This window comes from Coffea eugenioides, chromosome 3 (genome assembly GCF_003713205.1).
Source record: "Coffea eugenioides isolate CCC68of chromosome 3, Ceug_1.0, whole genome shotgun sequence".
NCBI classification, from domain to species: domain Eukaryota; kingdom Viridiplantae; phylum Streptophyta; class Magnoliopsida; order Gentianales; family Rubiaceae; genus Coffea; species Coffea eugenioides.
In genome coordinates, this window is record NC_040037.1 from 2,109,806 (window position 1) to 2,131,360 (window position 21,555).

Sequence of the window (21,555 nt, forward strand, 5' to 3'; positions counted from 1 at the left end):
AAATTGTACGTGCTGAAGTGATCCAAAAAAAAGATTGAAAAAAAAAAGAAGAAATGAAAGATGAAAGAATGTGGCTAATCTTTTGTTTGACATTTTAGCATCTTTACCATAAATTTTCAAGGTGTAATTTTGAAGAGTGTTACAGATAGTGGATAAACCAAGAAAAATTTAGAACCATAAAAGGTAGGACCACAGAAAGTTATTGCAATTGTCTCCTTTGTGAAAGAGGGGTACCATTTGTCCCTTTGCTGTGAAGGTCGTGACAAGACCTTTGTTGTGAAGGTCAAATGACAGAATATAAAATAACGTTACACAATGCAGGTGCTCACGCTGATGAATGGTATAGTTACAGGTGTGATGATTGATAGTTATTGTATAATTATAATGTTTTTAAACAAAAATGATACAACATACAAGGATGTAATTTGTAGACAAAAAATCTCGTCGAAAATCGACTAGGTTGGAATACAAAATTTGCACAGGAACATCTAAAAAATTGTCTGCTCGCCTAGTTCCTGACCGGCCATTCCTTCTCTGAGGACCTTGTCAAAGAATTCTTCCAAGGTGTCCTTTCCATAACTTGGTGTTTTCTCAGCACTGTATTCTCCAGTTTCAGGATCCCACACCAGCATGCTTTCAGCGGCATAGTACCGACCGATCTTCCCAAACTCAGCTGCATCTTCCAGCGAAGGAAATATTTTGACGAGGAAATCAAGAACACCAATGGCAAAGTCCATTATCTCAATTGGCACTTTCAGGAACTTGGGCTCTTTCCCTAACAGTCTGAACAAAATCTGCCCCTGCTCCAGCGGCGTCAAAGCCTTCCCAGGTCCTCCAATTGGCAGAATCTGATTAATCTTGTTCTCGCTCAATACGCAATCCGCAATGAATGAGGCCAAATCAGGCTCGCTGATTGGCTTGCAAGCACACAACTTTCCATCCCCAAACATCACATACGGCTTTCCATCTTTCACCAAATCAACCTGTCCTCCAAGGCTCTTGAAGAATGCTGTTGGTCTTACAATACTATAGGTAAATCCAGCATCCTGTTCTGCTGCTTTCATTAATTCAGCTTCAAATTTCAGCTTTGCTCTTTGAAATTCAAGGAGGGGTTTTTGCACGCAGATTGCAGATAGCAAAACAAAATGTGAAGCCCCAAATCTCCTGCCAGCAACAAGACTATTCTTTGTGGCTTCATAATCAATCTTCCACGAGTCCTTCACGCCACCGTTTCGACTAGCAAGGCAAGACACAACAACATCAACTGAAGCCACTCTTTCTGCTAAACTCTTCTCCAAAACATCCAACTGAGTTACGTCTGAGAAGCATACGTTAGCTCCATTTAACATTTCCGAGGTCTTATCTTTATCATTCCGACCTCTAATGCCACTTCTTTCCCTAGCAATGGCGATGACATTGAAGCCTCTTTTGACCAACTCTTTAACTACAAAATTCCCAATGTAGCCGGTTGAACCCACAACCAGAACACTAATATCTTCTGGGTTTTTGCTCCTGAATGAAGTTTTGGAACTTTCAACGGTTGGTGTAGCTGAAGCTGATATCAGATGACATCTTTCTTTACCAAATTTAAAGTGTCCTGATAAATGTAAAGAAGGAGAATAAGGGGCTGGTCTTACCTGAATACGATTGATAAAATTAGAAGAAATGAGTCTGCTGAAGCTTTCTGCTTTTGGCGAGTGCAGTGCGAGTCCATTATAAGCTGCACAAATGGACATTTTACTTGGGAATTCTCAAAATGCCCAAAATGGCTCGTGGTTTTGCTAAAGCATTATTCTTGAAATAAGGGAAATTGGAAAAGAAAGAAAATTTTCCTTAAAAAAAAAAAAGAAAAGAAAGAAATTTTGAGGTTGAAGATGGCAAGGTGGCTATGTTTGAGTTCGTCTGTTATCCTCGGAGAATCCAACTGATTGGTTCATATTGCTGGCAAGTGCGTGGAAATCTTTGATTTTTTTTTTTGTTGTTAACTCCCCCATTCCTTCTTAAGGCCCATTCCTTTCACACTAGTTGCATAGATACTCTATCTACAAAATAAGTAAAGCCCAGGACTAGTAACTTGTAAGCTTCAACTCATTTACATGGGCCGAAGAGATTGTCCAGCTCATTTCAGGATACGAGGTGCGTTGTCATCAAAATCAGTCTCAGTTGTACGAAATACTTCGAAGTGATGTCTCTCTATATGCAGAATTCAATTGGATAGGAAGGAGGCATCCGGCAATCAAACTGTGTCATGAGCATATCTAAGTTTGTTCGTAAATGTTCAAAATTTTGGTGTGCAAGTGTGACCAGTCTTGACTATGTTTTGTCTGAGACATTGTCAAGATACGATTTTCTAGTTCCATGTTATACGACTAAGGCGAAAATTTGAGCATAAGAGGAAGATTTGGGTCCCCTTTGCATCAGTCTCAACTATAATCAAGAAGTTAGGCAGCCATAATTATTAACAAAGTATACGTGCTTATTTCTGGGAAATGACTATGAGCATGTAGTAGACCAAGAAAAAGAGAGAGAGACAAGAATTTGGCATGTAATTGAGACAAGAGATATGGTACAATGACTAGAATGAAGTTCATATAAAAGCACAGATCCATTGAATCAAACAAAAAATGGATGGACTCATAAACCATCAAGGCTGGAAGCCAACAAATTAAGCAATCATTATTGACTTAGCAAAGGTGTGATCTTTACATGAGTGGGGGGTGAGCAATGCACTATAACGATGTTAGAGTGGGGGGTGAATTCTAAAGTATAACAAAAAAATATCCGAAAATAATTTGTTAGCGTTATAACATGCACAATTCTTCAAAAATATCAAGAAAACTTCTGCTTGTGCTCGATGTGTAGTTTCAATTTTTATTAGCTATATGTTTTAATAATGGAAGATTTTATGACAACTTCAAAGCAAAATTTCACACATTTTTTGTATAAAAAGAAAAGATCTTCAACCACTAGCTACTAGGTAGTAATCCAGTCATTATTGTTCTAATCGATATCAAATGTGATTTTATCAAGCTGAATTCGATTTAGATCAGTATAATATTAAATCGATTTTAATGCATATGATTATTAGACCAACTAATAAATTCCACGAAATTAAATCACATGTACCATCAAGCGTGAACTAAGTTAATTGGTATCCAACCCTCCATGATGCCACTAAGTAGGCCATAAAAAACGGTGGAATTGTTAGTCAAGCAAATAAAAATATTGCATTCAAATGCACAAAGAAAAAGGTGCACAGACCATAAACATTACTACTACTGTAGCAGAGTGATAAATATACTGTCAGCCTTTTCAGTATTGAAGACTATCGAATATAATTATACACACTAGGACTCCGTATTAGCATCAAAGCAGGCTCTGAAGGTTCAGTTTGTTGTTTAGATCTTCTTAGCACTCACCATCTTTCTTTGAAAACAAAAGATCCTTCACCCCATCCCTTCCCCACCACCTCTTGGCCGGACCCCAATTTATGCCATGATGTCACTTTCCGGTAATCCACCCATTACTTGACTCTAATCGCCAACTTCTTCCCATAAAGGTTAGAATTTTAGCTCTTATCAACCTCAAAATCAATATTTGAGCATCTGGGCTCTTCTTGAATTGGCTTATCTTGTTTTCCTGCTAAGATTCTTGAAATATTTCAGCAAGTGCATATATGCATGAATGATGTGTGCGAGTCTCTGTGTTTAACTGTTTATTGTGTTGAGCTGTGTGAAGTAATTTTGTGAGTCAAGTTATGGAGACCCTTTTGAATTTGCAAGTTAATGAATTCGTGAGTTTTCTGTGATCTGAATGTTGGCATGCATTAGATTAAAGACGGTGTAATCGAGGTGGGATTTAAATATATTTTAAAAGGGTTTTCTTTAAATAATGGTGTTATGAATCTTTGCAGTTAATACAATGTCGGGGTTGAGTTGAATTCAATTAAATGTGGTGGTTGGTTAATTGCAAAGTGGAGATTGATTAATGACTTCAATTACTTAGGTATCAAATAATCCTCTACTCTATCTACATTTATCCTTTTTGAGTTGATTTTCTTTCTTTCTCTTGATTAGTTTTCAGACTTTCATCTTTTGATTTCAGTTTGGAGCATTGACGTTTAGGTATCATGTAATTGTACATGTCATACTATCAATTTGGTTTGTGAAGTGTGTGATTTGTCAGATTGTCATACCTCTGGATTGAACGCATTGTTATGCAGTTGGAGATGTGAAGTTCAAATCTTTCTTATTTTTTCTTCTTTAACCCCGACCATACTTTCACTAGTTGCTTGTGTTTTGGTACCTCAAATTATTATATTAATTGCCTTCCATTCTATCTGTCATGTCAAAAGATCTCAACTTTCCAGAATATTTGATGATTTCTATTCCTGATGTCTATGAATTCAAGAATTGCATGCTATATTCATTCCTATTAATTGAATGTCATTCCTCTGTAGATTCTGCTTTCAGTAGTCGTGTACCAGAGGGATGTATAAGAATCAACTGCAGGAATTTGCTCAGCGAAGCTGCATTAACTTGCCATCATACTCCAGCATACGGGAAGGACCGGACCACGCCCCCCGGTTCAAAGCCAAGGTGAACTGCAACGGAGAGATTTTTGAGAGCCCAAAATTCTGTTGTACTTTGAGACAAGCTGAACATGCAGCAGCTGAGGTTGCACTAAAAATGCTGTCACAAAGAGGCCCATCAAGAGCTGTAGCTGCAAAAGTTCTGGTATTTCACAACTTTGTGATCATTTCCACCCTTCATGTCTATCTTTGTTGTGTTGAGAATGTCTTGGCCATGCATTTGTGCCATATAGCAAATAGCTGTGTTGGATTGAAAATAGAACTTTTTATGTTACCATATATAAATCTCTCTGATCTTATGTTCTGTTAAGTCATGGATATGCACAATGTTGACAGTTGAGCATATGTATCATATTTACTTATCTGCATTATTGAATCTCACTCAAATTCACGGACTATTGTTTTAATTAGTAAAAATCCAATAATTTGTTATAGTGACACTCTGTAGTGCACATAAAATACATGGTAGGCATAAGTATGTTAACAAATTGTCTGTTTCATATTCCTTTTTATGTTGTTCAGTGACTATAAACCTCCACTTAGATGTAGCTCGCAGAAATTAATAGTTGTGGATACACTTTTTCCATAAGATTTGTGAATATTTTGCTAATTAAATCTTCTGTCAGTCTCTCTTTTTATTTATTTTCTGGTAGAATATGTGTTTGTGTGTGTGTGTGTGTGTGTGTCAAAAAACTTGTTTTATGAGTATGTCAAATTTTGTGAGTCCTATCTTATGACTGAATGAGTTTAAGTTTGGTATAAAGAAATTCCTGTAATGTTGTACTTGAATGATAACGGTCTCTGTTTTGACCTGTAATTTGGCTGATTTCTAGACTTGTGATATAATGATTTCTTGAGTCTGTTTTGTTATTTTTCGGTGTACTTATTCCAACCTCATGAGATATGTAAGTCTTCTCAATACCCAAAATGAAAGCTTTAACTGCAGTATATATGATCTGTTCTGTAATTTGTGTTTGGATTCAATGATGCATGTATTGACTGTGTGCCATTTTGGTTTTCAACCCAATGCAGGATGAAACTGGTGTTTACAAGAATTTACTTCAGGAAACAGCTCATAGAGCAGGAATGAAGCTTCCAGTCTATACTACTGTCCGGACTGGACCAGGATATGCTCCTGTATTTACCTGCACAGTTGAACTTTCTGGGATGAGTTTTTCTGGGGAGCCAGCCAAAACCAAAAAACAAGCTCAAAAGAGTGCCGCAATGGCTGCTTGGTTTTCCTTGAAAGAGAGTATGTATCAGCTCTTGGTCTTACAAGTAGTACAATATTATATGTTAACTCTGCAAATATTTTTGAATTCTGGTTCTCTCAGCCCAAAAATGATTAAAAAAAAAATCAGAACTTTTGATGGAGAAAATTACTCTTAAGTGCAAGGCTGACAAATTATCCTTGGAGTATTTAATCTTGTGCTGTCATGTTTGGGTGGTTTCAATTTCATTTGAGTGTTTAGGTTTAGCTTTAGCTTCCCTTTTTATCTATTAGCTGCTGATCTTTTCAGCAAAGACATTCATAACCTCATGACTCTTGCCTTCACTGAACTTCGAGATGTCTTTTGTAGTGTCACACATATGCTCTTCCTCCTACCACTTATCAGATCTTGGCAGAAAGGATGAGCAAGAACAAGTAATTGTTGCTCGTTATCTTTCTAGTTTAAGGTTACCAGAAATGAGCATATCCGGACAGGGAGAAAAGGGCAAACTACGGAAAGAAATATTTCGAGTTAAAGGGAATGTAATTCCATGTGGTGTTGGCAGTCCATCCTTCAGAATGAAGCATCAGAATTCCACCTATTCTTATCTTCCCCCAGAGTGGTTCTTGTACGAGACCTGCCATCGAGGAGTTCCTCAGCAGAGTCACTTCTTGGCTCTTCCTTCTACTTCTACTTCTATCCCAAGACCCAGATTTTTTCCATTCATTCAATCTATGATGCTTAGGCCAGATATTGGTTCAATCTTTTGGGCAAGGGAACAAGAACCTATTGCTGCTGTACCAGAACCTAGGCCTCTTTTCTATTTGTCCAACAATTTGTTGCCAGTTCCAGATAGGAATGATTCCCGTGTTACCATAGAAGAGATAGAAGAAAACAGCCCAATGCAAGAAGAGTGGCTAAATAAGGATGTTAACCCCTCTTGCTGGAGGGACAATTTCCTATCCAGTGCATCTGGGATTCCCACACTAGATGTTTCAAATCATCCTCAATCTCAACATTCCAGTTTAGAAGAAGAGTTGCTACAAAAAGAAACTGGAGAGAGGCAGGTGCAGTCTACCAATGGAACGAGCAAATCCATCTGGCCAATTAAGCCAAATAAAGAATTCAGTTGGTTACCACCTGGATTTATGTGCAACAGACAGAGTGTTACAGAAGCAGGAGAAGCCTGGTTGCAACCCCAGAACATAAAGAGTCCAGGCTTTTTGTGGTCTGATGTTCAACATCTGCACTCTAAGGTGGCTTCTTGTCCAAAAGACACAAGGCATTCAGCAGGCCTTACAACTGTTTCTGGTGTGACAGGACGAAATGGTGGTGCATTTTCCTCTGCCAGCTTCCGACCCGTAGTTTCAAATCGATCTCTACCTGTTTCAACACCCAGGACTGCAGTTTTCACCGGTTCAACCAGACCTCGTGTAGAATGCAAGATGAAGCACTCCCATCCGAAGCCTTGTGCCAGTCAAATGGCACCAGCAGTTCAAATTCGAACAGTAATGCCAGTACGTTCATCTCCTACAAGGAGAATGCCATCTCCTAGCCAGGAAGGGACTTCCTCAGAGGGTGAGATAAAGAGAGCTGAAGTAACGGGGAAGGACATCTCAACTGCAAGCTCAGAATTTTGTAGACTTCAGATATGAGCAGTGTACACATTTTGAAATCTTGTTAAAAGGCAACTCCTCCGGAAATTGCAGGACTCCTGTACCCTGCATATAGTGATAGTGTGAAATGAAAAAATGAGTAGAGAATAAAAGAATTGATTTAAATTCAACTATTGCTTGTGTTTGAGCTATCAACAGCTTTTTCTGTTTGTTCCATATAGTGATCAGTTGTTTAGCTGGTGGCTTAGTTTAGCTAAAGTTAGTATAGTGCCAAGTGTCATGTGTGTTCTTTTCTAGTTGAGGCTGGCTTAAGAAGGTGAAAATCTCCTGAAGTAAATATAGAGCAGATTAAATTTTCTTTAGATGTTTACAAATGATACTTTTCTGGGGAGGAGAAATTGATCCTGATTAGAAGATAATTGGGAGATTGAAAGTCTTACTGTCCTTTAGGCATTGAGTTTAGGAAGCTTCTGAGCACGGTTGATTAGGTAAACATTTAAAAAAAAAAAAAATTAGGAAGGTATTTTTGTGTGAAAAATAGAAGATGGTCTTGGATTTTGGCCTCTAAGATTCAAGTCCCAAGCTTTTTCAGAGTCCATTTGATCACGAATTGTATCTTCCTTATTACTCAGTTACAATTAGACCACTGTCCATGGGCGAGCCGCTCCCAGCCCGCAGTAGGGATTAGTTGGACCGTACGGTATTACCAGTCCATGGGCCCAGATATCCTACTGTGCAAAAAAAAAAAAAAAAAAAAATTAGACCACTGTCCAAATGTCCCAAAGAAAACCAATAAATGGCTAACAACAAAATGTCCAATAATAACTAAAGCAAAAAAATTTCTTGGCAAGAAAAGAAATTCTGCAAGGAAATTCCTGTGTATATACCACTTATTTCTCTCCTATCGTATATACCTCAGGGCCAACCATGGACGTTCAGATTAAAATAGTCGACTCAAGTTGCTTTTCAATCTGGGGTGTCAATTGATCACATTTTTGTGTTAAAATTAAGAATTAATCAAAAGCAAAATAGCCTAAGAAGGAAAAAAAAAAAAGAATACATTTAGGGACTAAAACACGAGATTAAAGGTTCCTGCACTAACAATCGTATATAAGGAGTCTAATCAAATTGAAATTAATTGGTATGCATCCAAACTCACTAATTTATACATCATCAACGTATGAAAGATAAATACAAGAGGAAAGGCTCAGTAATTTTTGTATCTAAATGTATGTTTATGTTTTCATATAAAGCAACGAATCTTGTGAAGTTAAAGTCGTTAAATATGGTTCAAACTTGATTCGGGTAATGATCAACTCCGTATCGAATGCCTCTAACTTGGTTGAAAATTCAACCTGCAACAAAATCATAAGCGATTTGTTCTAGACCAGTTTACACACTTCTACATTTTCCAGAGACACTACTAGTGACCAGCTGTGACCACTTTTCACTTACTCAACCGTTGATCTCAATGACAAAAATTGCACCTTTGCTTGACGTAACACAAAACTCTAGCTTGTAATTGCACGCACACACAGATTTCCACTCTTTCCTTCTTCTTCTCATGACAATTTTCTCCGAAGAATTATCATAAAATATCATCCAGAAATACAATGAATTCATCAGCCAGTCTTCAAAATTCGCTTCCCGATGATATTGCCCTCAAAATTGCTTTGTCGCTTCAGGTTCTTTTTCTTTTTTAATTTATCTGAGCTGGTATTTCTTGAGTTGGATAATCCCATCTACTTCTTTAAAATGGGTTTTCTAAAAGATTGAATCTTTTTTTTGTTTTGGATGTGAAGGTATCAGATGTTTGTTCACTGGGCAGTTGCTCAAGGTTCTGGCGCGAGCTATGTGGGTCTGATCATGTCTGGGAGGCTCTGTACAGAGATAGATGGCCTGCAATTGATTTAGGTGAGGAATCTTCAGCTGATGAGAACGGAAATCATCATCTTCATCAACAGTTGGACCTCAATTTAATGGTCAATTCTCACTCTTTTTGCCTCTGAATTGAAATTTGTGCATAATCATGACTTTGTTGCAATAAATACCAAAATAATAGGTTCAGTTGGGGATGCAGTGAATCATTTTTGATCAACTGTTTTTGTTGCTATGACATCGTTTTTATGTGGAAGACAAGTTTTGTGGGAAAGAAAAAGAGAACTTAACAACACAGGGAAAAAGAAAAAAGTGAAGGCGAAAAATCCTTTTGCTTTTTCTGCGTAATCAAATTGATGCTGGGTTTTAAGTATTTTCTGGTGGAATTGATGTTAATGGATTCAAAATTTTTATGTTTGATTTGACTCTGAAAGATTAGTTACAGATTATGGTAGTCACTAGTGGTGGGATTGATCTTATTGGGTTGAATATTTTTATGTTTGGGTTGGTTTTGTAATCTCGTAAGGACTCTGTCGAGAAATTGAGATGTGAAGTGTGATTCAAATGGATAGCATGCTCCGTCTGATTCAAATCCTATTTTTAGTGCCCCTATTTGTTGTCCTTTATGCATGATTGAATGTACTTGCTTTAGGGATGGAGGGGGTTGTACGCACATAAGCACAATGAGATGGCACGGAAAGCTGCCTCTATATTTAATTATGTGGAAAGATGTTTAGCATTTGAAGCAATTGAGGTTGGATATTACTTAAAAGCAGTTGAAGACCTATCTGCAATGCAGTTTGGATTTAAGGACGTCCAGATGTTTTTTCTCAGACCAAACATCAATGTGCTTTTCAACTTGATTGGCTTGCATTATTGCTTCAGTAAGCTTGACTTGCCGGTAAGTACTATATTTGACCTGCCCGTATCTATCTTTGGTTGTTATTAATCCTTTGCAAATTGAAATCCATTATCTGTACAATGTGTGAAGTTCCTCACCTGTATCGACTGGCAAAAGTCTTCAACCATATATTATGTCAGTTAGCACATGCAACTTAAAGCTAAAAAGGGAAGTATATTTTAGTGTGATCATGAAGTGTACTGAATTGTCTAAGCAGATTAAACTGTTTGTTGAGATTGAGCTTTTTCACATTGTATTTTGTGAAGTAAATAAAACATCAGATGTTTAATTCTCCACCTTTGTCAAAAAACTAGCTACGATACCTTGAGATAGGCTTTTGAAAAACCTATGCAGACTCAGGTGTGAGCTTTGAATCTGATCCTTAGCAGAATCACATCCTTGGTTTCGCAGTCATAAATTGTGAGAATTCATTCAAATGCCCACTTTAGTTTTAGTATGAGGGCAAAAGATGCTCCCCAAAGCATAAGAAGTTTGTTCTGAATTGTCCTTTCTGATTCCACAGCCCTAGTCTTATATTGCGGCTAGCAAGTTCCTGGCTTGTTAGCAACATGTTATACTATCCAAAGTGTGTAATGAATCACTCTGTATCAGCCGGGTCTTTTGATGTCTTATCATTGTTACTTCTAGGCTGAGTGTGTTGCAGAAGCACTAAGCATGTGCAGGATTTCAGAAAGGCAAGTATGTGTCAGATGGTGGAAGCTTGGTAGATGGTTCTATGGCTTTCGCCTGAGGGATGAATCACTTTCTCGTAATGTTACTTTAGGAGATCTTGCAACATCCAAAGAAGAAGAAGTTCTCGGGGTGCTTCATCGAGGTGCAATTCATGAGGTATTGCGTGTTCAGATCTCGGCTGCAAAACCTGAATGCACTCCCTGGTAATTCCAAAGTGCAGAAAGTGGGAAAGATTGAGCACAACAAATGCTTACATCTTTTATAGTATTTCTTTGCTGGTGCCCATGTGACAATATTTGTGATGAAGACTGCATTGTTTCATAGTTGTGGAAGAGAAAGTTCCAGTTAAGGGGATCTTAGTATTACCACTCCCTCTTTGAGCCATGTTTGCCAGGAATTTATAGCTGTGCCAGGAGAGCTACTGCCTTTAGTTATGAATATATATTTTGTACAAAATCCAACAGAAGCAGGAATAAATTTGTTCTGGCTCCACCTAGATGTAGCTGAGGAAGATATCCAAGGTCCAAATTCTGATGCTGAACCCACATCCACGCTTAACAAGCATGAAGTGCTTAGAGTTGGACGATGTAAAGGCTCTTCCCATGTTTCTGCCTGTAAATAGTTGTTGAATGGTGTCACCTGATAATAAAGAAGAAATTATGTCTCTTTGAGAAGATTTTTCCAAAAATGTGGGACCATTGGTCCAATGCCACAAGAGTACTACAGTGAAAGAAATTTCAACTTATCTGTTCATCTAATTGTGCTTGCATGTCAACTGCAGAAGAAAAGGTGGGCAACATGTTTATTGTCTTTGTTACTTAGAAGTTGGTTCTCCACATATGTTTACATTTGCATTTCACATCTGTATGTTTTTAGCCAATCCATGCAAAGCGAATTTCACTTACATTTGAGCATGATAGCAGAATTAACCTGATTGCTTGGTCTTTATCTATGCATAGTCATAAGCGTGTCGATCTTGAAAGATGTTGATATTCATAGTTTAAAATGACCTCTAAATTAAGCTAATGAAGATAAGAGAAAGAAGCTAACTGGTTTGATGTATTGAATTGTGTTGGAAATTGCATGAAATGTGGTAGTTTCTCTTCCTGCAAAACTATAGATATTTCGCTTCCATCCATTAGCAAATTCCTTCTAATTTTGAGCATCTCCTCTAAATTATATCAGTTCATGATGCGCTAAATATGCCTCCAAGGGCGCATTCTACTTGGAACAATTGCACAACTTGATTGAAACTTAACCGCTATCATTCATTGGTTCAAAGTCAAGCTTAAATAGGAAATACACTTCCAAGTAAACAGTAAATATAAGCACTCTCAAAATTCGTTAGCTTAGCATCACTTTTACAGCACTTTCAGATCACGAATAGAGTAGGATCATCATCTTAAATTTGCATTACCAGTATTGGTCCCGGACGCAAATCAAATTATTGTAGCAAAGTGATGAAAAACCACGGCAGGAAAGAACTTTATACCCAGTGGCGACTATTGAGATGAGCGAGTCAGGAGCAATGATAAACATAGATGATCCGTCGTCCGGAGGTGGAATGCAGCTGGCCATCTGCAGAAGAGCTAGGACAAGCACCAAGAGGAGTCCTTTCACATCTGTCTGCTGAACAACAGCAATTTCCCATGAAGACATAGGCAACATGAAATTTCTGACCCTTTTAGTTCAGCTGAGAGAGATTAACTATGAGGGCACATCCTATTTTGCTAGCTAACCTAGGAATATGGATTTGCGTACTGTTTGGTAACTGGCTGAATGAATAAGTTAGACTAATCCCAGGAATGAATTGAATAAATTTTACAATAACTACCAGCTGCCATGAACCAATTGCTTGAATGCCACAAGGGTCGTTCCTTCCTGCATATGCTGCCTCTCTCTTCCTGGTATAGCACTTATAACAAGTTATATATTCTATCCTAAAGTTACAAATGCGTAAATTGACTTCCTCACACTTATTTCCATGTTGCTCCAAAAATTGTTTAGTTTCTTGCATACAGCAGTACTTGCAAATGACTTATCACATTCCCTGTCAGACAAAAGAACGTAGCCTTGGATGGATAACGTTCACAGTGATCTCCCTAATATGAACGTCCACTAAAATGAGCAAAAAGAATTCGAGAGAGGGGTTGGAATGGCAACATAACACTGTAGAACTGCATTCGTTGATTTTATTCCTCATTGAACAAATTCAAGTCTGTTGATGTCAAATTTTAGATATGGTTTCCACATACGAGTTTCTGTGGTAAAGATAAATGAGAACAAACAACTTGATCTCAATACAACTCTTTCTGTCAAATATTTATAGACATATATATACCTGCAAACATGCTGAAATGTTCCAAATAAAATATACTAAAACCACCAAAAGAGCATCACTTTTTCTATAATCAATCATCAATTTCCTCAGGCCTGTGCCAACAGTATCCCAAAGATCAATAAGAGACAGAACGCGGTCGTCAGGAGACCCCAAGGAATTGGGCAAAGCTGGGATATTTTGGTTCCCATCCTAATTCTGCACGAGTTTTTGAATTATTTAATTTCTTCCCTAAAGGATCGCTGGTTCCTGCCACAAGAGGAAAGATTTAAAAGAAAGAAATAGAAGCCAAAAGAAAATTTATCAATTGCATTAGACCATCGTAAGACAACCACATATTGTTGGAAGAGCACTGAATACCTGTGAAGCCCTGAAATTTTTTGCTGAACTTTCCACTTCTTTCTACCAAATCCATCACTTCCCGCCTGAGATAAATTACAAAAGGTTTGTTTAAAGAGAGGAAAAATGTGTAGACACTGTATATAGGTGTTTATTTACATCAAACAGTGAAGAGATGAAATACAGTAATAAACAAAGAAACGTTGCTCTTCCATTAAGATACCTGGATAAGGGATGATTGTCACAGCCCAAAAAGATACGACTGCGAAGTTTCTTCTTCAAGATGACAACAGAAAGTGACGCTGCATCCTGTATGAAGTGCATACATTGAATTAACAACTAATCACAGCCAGGAAATAACGAGGTAAAGGCTTTTTAAGTTTAAAAAGGCAAATAGAAATCTCCATTAAATTGAGAAAAAGAGAAGCTACTGAAGGAAATTGCACCAAGATATGTGAAATTCCAATCATTTCAAAAACCACAAAAATTATAAACATCAAAAGCCTTATGAATTAACAGACTTCATCATTGAAAGTAAACAGGACAGAAAGCAATGGAGTACGGACTATATGTTGCCTAAAAAGAATAACAAGTAAGTACCTCATAGTGTATAAGATTGAGGATGTGATCTGGACGTACGTCAGAAGTCCCTTTGCTCAACCAATAGACATGTGCACCTCTATCTGCTTTGTGCCAATAGTCAAGGTAACAGTGGTTATCATACAAAACTATCATTTGAATCAATATCCATTCCCACATAATTTCACTGAAACCACATATCAGACTCCAAGAAGGATATGTAGAGTCCAGCTAATCTAACAACACAGCCACCGGCTTCCAGCACCACTTTCTCAGCTTTGAGAAGAACATCTGTCCTGGGGCTCCTTCCAATTGGAACTGCAGGGCTATCCTGCACAGCCATGATGGTGAATGTGTGTCAATAACTAGTAATATTCACAAGTTCAGCATAACAAAGTGAAATGTAGTTATTAAAGAGACTATAGTCCATGACTATTGGTATTACTTCCACTGGGATTCCTATTTCTCAGATTCAGCATGGAAACCTCTTTCAGTAGTAAAAGAAGCAAACCAGAAAAAGTTACCAGAAGCAAAAATGTTGTGTGTTAGATATAAGACCTCATCACATGATCCATTGTCATTGCAGTCATAGGGAGCAGAGCTTGAAGTAAAAAGAAATGAACCTTCCCCACTCCAGTTAGATGCAGCTTCCCTGTTCATTGCTATACAATTTTGGTCAAGTTCAATACTTCAGATGCAGTTCAGTTCACTAAATAATTTGTACATGAAATAGAGTTTAAGACAGCAAAGGCAAATAACAAGTGCACAAGCTACTTTATGCAGTAAGAAGTCAACTCAATTAGATGGGGTTAAACGACTTTCATCAGCACTAATAATACACCTTAGCATCTAAGCACTATCTACTCCAGTCAATTTAACTATAGTTGATTTATCAGCAGGAAAACCTATGACAGATAAGTTTGATCCAAGTGTTATACCACTTGAAACAGTAGAAAAGGTAGCGTAACCGTGAAGAGAGAACATGATCTGTAAGGCTACCAAGGATATTAAAAAAGTGAACTTACAAGACAGATTCTCCAAAGCAGACATTCTTTGTTAATAACCTCATCTGACAAAAAGGATCTCACATTATCTCTTTTCATTTACCCCCACACAACTAATCAAAGTGTGAGTCTTTTAATGCAACAACAACTTTATGTACTTTGAAGTAGTATGGAATATGGACTTAGAAGTAAGCAACTGGGCACAGCACTTGGGTGAAACTTATATATCTCTATGGCAAACTATGAAACAACAAAACCTATCATGTACTATGTTCTTTCTTTCGAAGTTCATTTGCACCATTTCTTCTAGTAATAAAGAATTAGTTTCCCTTTTGACAAGCATCATTTTAAGATTCTCACAGAAAATATGAGAATGGTAATCCAAAAAAAATATACCATCTCAAAGCTACCTGATATCACCAGCATAGTCTGAAGTCTGAGATGGAGGAGCACAAAATATAACATAAGGAAATTTATGAGACACTTGTGTCCCTTTCACTGATGGCTTGATCCCCATTTCAATCAATTCGGCATGGTGATCTGAAGTAACTGTCTGCCCAAAAATTTGACACCCGGGGTGTTCCTGCATAAGTATATCAATATCTCATTTTCCATACTGACCCATACGGTAACCACTACTACAATGATTTGACTTTCATCAAGAAAATAATGCACAAAAGGGATAATCCAAAGTACACCTCTCTCCATTTTTCAGCCACTAAGCGCCCTAAAACACCTGGTCCAACAATCATCAAGTCATTGGCTCCAACAATTCCTGAGGATGAAGCCTCCAATGTTTCACTTGGTGCACCTTGAGTATCAAAATACAGTACAACAGTAAGGCAAAAGAGTAAAACCAAATTAATTTAATATAACCATATCAGCAAGAACACTATCATCCAAGCATTCCTCCAGATGATAAGGACACTTCCAGACTATATTGTATCCTAGTCAAATGGTGGACAGAAACATCCTCACTGATTCTCGGCATGTTTCTGGACTTCCCAAAAGTTAATTTAACTGAATAACGTGAACTAAAATAAAGTCTTTTTTTTAATATATATATTAGGCTTTCAAAAACCCGGAAAATGACAATTATCACTTATCTAACATATCACAACAATTTGGCCATCCACTCTGTTATCAAAGACCCATAAAAAGTTCATAGCTTTCTCATAAAGATTGATGGTAAGTATATACTTTGAGCATGGAAAAATTAGCTCCTAATAATTTACTAATAACAACAACGACAGCGCTGGACAGGCGCAGCAGAACAGAGCCAAATACTTCAAAAATGGGGAACAACATCCTGGTCTCGTGAGGGAAGCGTACTGGATAGATAACAGTGCCACGTGCCAGTCCACCAACATTATTTGGTGGTTCTTTATTGGCCATTGAGGACTGCCACGCGGTACCTTGCAAGCCAATAGCTTCAGGATTCTCACTCGATAAGGCCTGGTGAGGACTAGAGATCAGCTTGTCATCTAGGTTCAGAGTCAAAAGAAATAATTCGTTTACACTAAAATCTAGACACAACTCTTCTCGCATCATTCCATCAGGGTTATATTAACATAAGGCAGACAGCGTCATACTATACGCTCCAGAAACTGTACAGAATTCTAGCGGAAATGAAATTGCCATCTTGCTATCTTGTATTAAACCATATGCAGATAAGCACTAAAAAGCACAACAGTGCATGTAAAAATCACAAAACTGTACTAAATAGTCCAAAAAGAAAAGAAAAGCATACATATAAGGGGAGTGGCTGGCTATACATCATTTCTGGAGAAATGCGTAAAGGGTGTTTGTGTGTGAAACAGAAACAGAGACAAAGAAAGAACAGGAGATATAATACCTACGGAGGCCATTAAAATTGGAAATGATGAGAAATGATGGTTTCGGTTGAGGCGAGAAGTGGTGAAGCTGGGGAATTTCCTAGAAACTGAGAGACAAATGGCCTTGAAGTCATGGAAGAAAGTAGTGGAATTGGAGCGTGGGTTTGGGGATTGGGAATGCGGCAGGACTAGAGAAGCAACGGCAGCAGCATTGTTGGAGAAGCAATCTTGGCTGACCATTGACATTCGTCTTCTAGGAAAAAAGGGAGGATTAGGTGGATAGATAGATGATCTGTATTCTACATGGTACTCCTGGTAGTAAGATACTCCTAAAAGTACAACCCCTCCGCAAACACATACACACACACACCCCCCCCCCCCTTCTGTCCTCTCCTTCTTATTATTATTATTATTATTATTATCAATTATCACTTTTTATCTATAATATTCTACACTATTTATCTATAATATCCTATACTGTTCTAATCTAAGAGGAGACTCAACTGAATCTAAGGAAATCGATGGAGACTGAACCACCACCAAACCAGAAAGATCCACTACGCAGCTGTCTGAATTTTTTAAAAAGTCACTTAATATGATAATTGATGAGAGACACCTCACCAAATTTTAATGGCTTAGGTTCCGTTTGATAAAGATGAATCTGAATTCTGAAATCTGAATGCTGAAATAATTAGTTTACTGAATTTTAACCACTGAAAAGAAATATATAAATGTCCGAATTTTAATGATGAACCTATTTATACTATTTGATAAACATTTATAAGTGAATGTTTAATAAGTTAAATTTAACAATTTTGCCCTTATATCTTTTCATCCAAAAAAGAAATAGAACCTATGATTTCATTAGCTTAAAATTTTTAGGTATGAAAATGACAATATTTATTTTTAAATCAAACTAATATAAAAGATGAAATATATTATATGATAAGTATGGAGAAGATTTGACAGTCATTAAAAAGGCAGAAAATAGAAATAGAAAATTATTAGATAGAGAATATTAAGTTGTTTAATTAGATAAAAAATTTTAATATAATTAATAAACAAGGGTAGATTTGGTAGATAAAATAAGGTAGTTGAAGTAATTCTATTGATTCTTATCAGAATTAAGCATTCAGTTAGGATTTCTGTGCTGAAAAAAATACACACAAGTTCATCACTACTTAACAAATTCAGCAAATAAATTTTCATTTATCAAACACTCAAAATATCTGAATGTCTAAAAAAGTTCAGATTCAGCACTTTTTTATATTATCAAACAGACCTTAGAGGTGGTCACCAGCCTTTGGGCTGGTGATTTCCTTATTTACTAGGAGTATTGTATAAAATTTGGGTGATTTAGGTTCTTCTGGCCTACTACGACTACGAGGAGTAGCAATTACCTTTTGGGTAAATTGGTATAATCACCTTAGATTCGGGGTGTGTGTGTTTCTTACCGTTGTTGAAAGACTACGAGGAGTACTTATTAAGTCACTGCCACGGACACTCCCTCCACGTCACAGACGCAAGAAATTTTTTTAATAAAGAAATAGTCGTCATTATTGACTAACTGAGCCAGTCACTGGATGATTGACATCCATATCCATGTGTTATCTAATGATTGGCTGGCTCGATCGGTTGAATCGGAACCGATCAGAAGACATCATCGAATTCTCCTAGAAACTCGATAGGTAAAAATTCGGTCAAATCCAATAGAAGATCAGGCTGAACCACGGCAAACCATAGAAACTGGTGAAAACCGGGATATTACATTGCGTGGAGAAGAGAAATGGATGTGGAAGTGGGAGCCAGCATCATATGATTGGGCCATCGCAAAAGAAAATCAGATAAGGTGAATGAATCTTCTACTCTACCACGAGACTAGACTAGAAGAAGCCGATTGGACAATTTCAAGAAAAGACCCTCAAGACGTGTTCGGTGTTTTGTTGATGAGAATTAACTCAATTAAGTATTAATGCTGGCCATGATGATTCAGGTTTGCGTTAGTCTTTGACTTGCTGAACGGGCTTCAAGATCATGCGCTCTTGTATCCTCACAAAGCCCCAAAATGATGGATGGGCCTTCAGCCTTTCACAAATTTATACTAGCACTACTTAGTTAGGAGAATTTGTCCTAGTCTTCGTTCTGAATTAATCCAAGTTCATTAAACATTGAAGATCATAGATCAGCCCAAGATTTTTCTTTGATGTAATTGAACGGAGGAAGGCAAGGGGAAGTAGAGCTAGTTCATAAATTATACTAATGCATTTTGGTCGATTCTTTTAACTGCAGAATTTGAGGTAGATCATGCATTCATGTATAACCTCCGGATTATACCTAACCAAAGAAAAAGCATCATCATTAAAAATGGTCAATCAACCGGTTGGTTGCTACACTTTCAAGAGTGCTAATGTTGCGTCGCTTTACTTGCATTTCCTTGACAAGGGGACATCGCACAATAAGAAGAAAGTTAGCCGCAACCAACACAATTATGTGCCTTGCTTTTGTTACCAACACACTTTGTAGTGCAGAACTAAAATTATACTCTAGTCCATGATCTTTTTTATTGTTATGTATGTTTTTTTAACCTCACTTCACCTTCAGCTGGAGTAAGAAACATAGTACGTAGTACTATATTACTAGTAGAATACATTTTGACTATGCGCATCTACTACATTTTGACTATGGCGCAAAAGGTATGCTCCGTGTGACAAATTGCACAGTCAAGATTAGGCATATCAATGAGTCGGGTATTATCCAAATTCAATCCAGACCCAATATATATTGGATAGGATTTAGATTTAATTTCTCAAATCCAAACCCTACCCAGATCCAGACCCTATGAGAAAATCGTGAATCTGGGTAGGGTCTGATTTTCTAAAATTCATATCCAAATCCAGACTAATTAAGTTAATTCTAAGGTCATTATTTTTTTCTTGGTCCTTCAGTGAAGAACAAGGAGTTGGAAATCGGAATCTAACCTTACACATTGTCAAAAGAATCCGTAACAATCATACTAGGTGCAAAAGGGTTTAGTATGATGCAATCATGGAGATATTCTTGATGTCTTGGCTTACATGCTAACTTAAGGCATATAAGTACTTACATACTGATAGATCAACTTTCAATAGACATGTACGTTGATCTGCCCTTAGTTTAAAGGTCAAGGAATATTGGTTGTAGCATATAACTATAATGCCAACAACCATGACTGCAATTGGAAGTCACTTTCATCTCTCTAATCCTCCATGGATTAGTTGCAGAGATAGATAAACCTGCCGGGGAATGGTAGAAAAACACCAAGAAGTTAAAAGGGTCTGCAGTATAACGCAACATAAGCTTACCTACCCTAACAAACCTGTTGGTTTTTTTTTTTATCTTATCCTTATTCAATACGTTTGAAATGGGGTCAACATCTGGGTCCAGACATTGACCCCTCAATCCCAACCCCAAGATTGTGTGTTTCTTGAAAATTTCTGGGTTATTTAGATCAAATAACTTATAGTAAAAGATTTTGTAGCCTGGTTCTTTTAAAATTGCTATATATATATTCTTGTATAAGCCTTGAGCTTTTTGGGGAGGCAGATTGGCGGGTGGTGGGGATTGGAGGGGTTGGACCGGATTGTTGTCTCCACCAATTGCCAACAAACAAACCATCTTTAAGCTAGCTATAGATTGGTGTCTTCACAAGACATTGAGTTTAATTAATAATTTGATTGCAATAATATATGTTTGTCGTTTTGGCATGCCAAATTTATAATGACATGCAATGCTGGAGCATACAAAATTACAGAAGTGAGGGGTTTCTTGGAGGATTAGAGGAATTGCATGCTTTGGTCACGTAAACCAAACGCCAATAAGAATCTGCCAACATGCATGATGAACAAAAGATTAAATACGTCCGGAAATCATGTGGCATAATGACTTTCATCAGTATAAAGCCTCACCTTAATTATACTTGATGATGCACTGCTACAATTAATAAATGTCTACATCCATGAGGAGAATACGTTCACCTTCACTAATATATACTTTTCCATTTTTTCTTCCATTTTCCTATGGAAGAAAAAAAAAGAAATTATCAAGTGCTGGTCTTGTCAATCTCGATTTATTTTTTTTTTTAAAAAAAAGAAACTTTGAGTAAAAAAATGTGAATGAAATGGTAACCAACACTTTTTTTTGTCAAATGAAAGAACAATTTAACATGAAAAAGAAATCCTAAAGTTATATCTTAAATTAAGTCAAATCAAAAGTACTTGATGTCTAACTGCAATTGGAAACTGTAATTTTTTTCGTGGAGGACAGTAATAAATAAGAGTAAATCTTGTATACACTGATAGTGTATACACTAATCACGGTTAGATGCACGACACACATACAAAATTTAGGCTTCAAATTTAAATTTGGATTATGTGTCATGCATCTAATGGTGAAAGTGTGTATACACTGTCAGTATATAGAAGATTAATCCAATAAATAAGGGTCTTGCAGAAGTCATAACAATAAATCATCCCTAAACACTACAATACTTGGCCTTTTTGGTCAAGTTTAACTTTCTTTAAAAGGAGGAAAA

The 21,555-nt window shown here is 37.1% G+C and overlaps 4 protein-coding genes across 6 annotated transcripts; 2 read left to right on the forward strand and 2 right to left on the reverse strand.

Annotated features, from left to right (window-relative positions):
• Positions 1-355: 355 nt before the first annotated feature.
• Positions 356-1,921, reverse strand: LOC113764725 (divinyl chlorophyllide a 8-vinyl-reductase, chloroplastic). Its single transcript, XM_027308700.1, has one exon. It carries the CDS (start codon positions 1,734-1,736, stop codon positions 489-491), a length of 1,248 nt encoding a protein of 415 aa, XP_027164501.1. The 5' UTR covers positions 1,737-1,921; the 3' UTR covers positions 356-488.
• Positions 1,922-3,318: 1,397 nt separating this feature from the next.
• On the forward strand, positions 3,319-7,776 carry LOC113764560 (double-stranded RNA-binding protein 2-like). Of its 2 annotated transcripts, XM_027308487.1 has the most exons (5): positions 3,319-3,559; positions 3,914-4,005; positions 4,460-4,736; positions 5,624-5,843; positions 6,172-7,776. In XM_027308487.1, exons 3-5 carry the CDS (start codon positions 4,491-4,493, stop codon positions 7,455-7,457), a joined length of 1,752 nt encoding a protein of 583 aa, XP_027164288.1. In that variant the 5' UTR covers positions 3,319-3,559; positions 3,914-4,005; positions 4,460-4,490; the 3' UTR covers positions 7,458-7,776. The 2 variants fall into 2 exon arrangements, with proteins under 2 accessions (XP_027164288.1, XP_027164287.1); XM_027308486.1 differs by lacking the exon at positions 3,914-4,005.
• A 1,004-nt stretch (positions 7,777-8,780) lies between these two features.
• Positions 8,781-11,564, forward strand: LOC113767057. Of its 2 annotated transcripts, none has more exons than XM_027311226.1 (4): positions 8,781-9,103; positions 9,221-9,400; positions 9,949-10,197; positions 10,846-11,564. In XM_027311226.1, the coding sequence occupies exons 1-4, from the start codon at positions 9,032-9,034 to the stop codon at positions 11,095-11,097; spliced, it is 753 nt and encodes a 250-aa protein (XP_027167027.1). In that variant the 5' UTR covers positions 8,781-9,031; the 3' UTR covers positions 11,098-11,564. The 2 variants fall into 2 exon arrangements, with proteins under 2 accessions (XP_027167027.1, XP_027167028.1); XM_027311227.1 differs by having other exon boundaries at positions 10,096-10,197.
• Positions 11,565-13,054: 1,490 nt separating this feature from the next.
• Positions 13,055-17,288, reverse strand: LOC113765502. Its single transcript, XM_027309708.1, has 9 exons — positions 17,006-17,288; positions 15,849-15,961; positions 15,561-15,733; positions 14,705-14,798; positions 14,367-14,477; positions 14,168-14,257; positions 13,791-13,876; positions 13,589-13,653; positions 13,055-13,477 (listed from the first exon to the last, which is right to left on the reverse strand). The coding sequence occupies exons 1-9, from the start codon at positions 17,229-17,231 to the stop codon at positions 13,371-13,373; spliced, it is 1,065 nt and encodes a 354-aa protein (XP_027165509.1). The 5' UTR covers positions 17,232-17,288; the 3' UTR covers positions 13,055-13,370.
• Positions 17,289-21,555: the final 4,267 nt, after the last annotated feature.

Coding starts and splice junctions, on each gene's coding strand:
- LOC113764725 (XM_027308700.1), bottom strand. CDS start 1,736: ATGTCCATTTGTGCAGCTTATAATGGACTCGCACTGCACTCGCCAAAA.
- LOC113764560 (XM_027308487.1), top strand. CDS start 4,491: ATGTATAAGAATCAACTGCAGGAATTTGCTCAGCGAAGCTGCATTAAC. Junction 4,737..5,623: donor CTGTAGCTGCAAAAGTTCTG/GTATTTCACAAC, acceptor AACCCAATGCAG/GATGAAACTGGTGTTTACAA. Junction 5,844..6,171: donor TTGGTTTTCCTTGAAAGAGA/GTATGTATCAGC, acceptor TGTCTTTTGTAG/TGTCACACATATGCTCTTCC.
- LOC113767057 (XM_027311226.1), top strand. CDS start 9,032: ATGAATTCATCAGCCAGTCTTCAAAATTCGCTTCCCGATGATATTGCC. Junction 9,104..9,220: donor AAATTGCTTTGTCGCTTCAG/GTTCTTTTTCTT, acceptor TTGGATGTGAAG/GTATCAGATGTTTGTTCACT. Junction 9,401..9,948: donor AGTTGGACCTCAATTTAATG/GTCAATTCTCAC, acceptor TACTTGCTTTAG/GGATGGAGGGGGTTGTACGC.
- LOC113765502 (XM_027309708.1), bottom strand. CDS start 17,231: ATGTCAATGGTCAGCCAAGATTGCTTCTCCAACAATGCTGCTGCCGTT. Junction 15,962..17,005: donor AATTTTAATGGCCTCCGTAG/GTATTATATCTC, acceptor TTGATACTCAAG/GTGCACCAAGTGAAACATTG. Junction 13,654..13,790: donor GACAATCATCCCTTATCCAG/GTATCTTAATGG, acceptor AATTTATCTCAG/GCGGGAAGTGATGGATTTGG.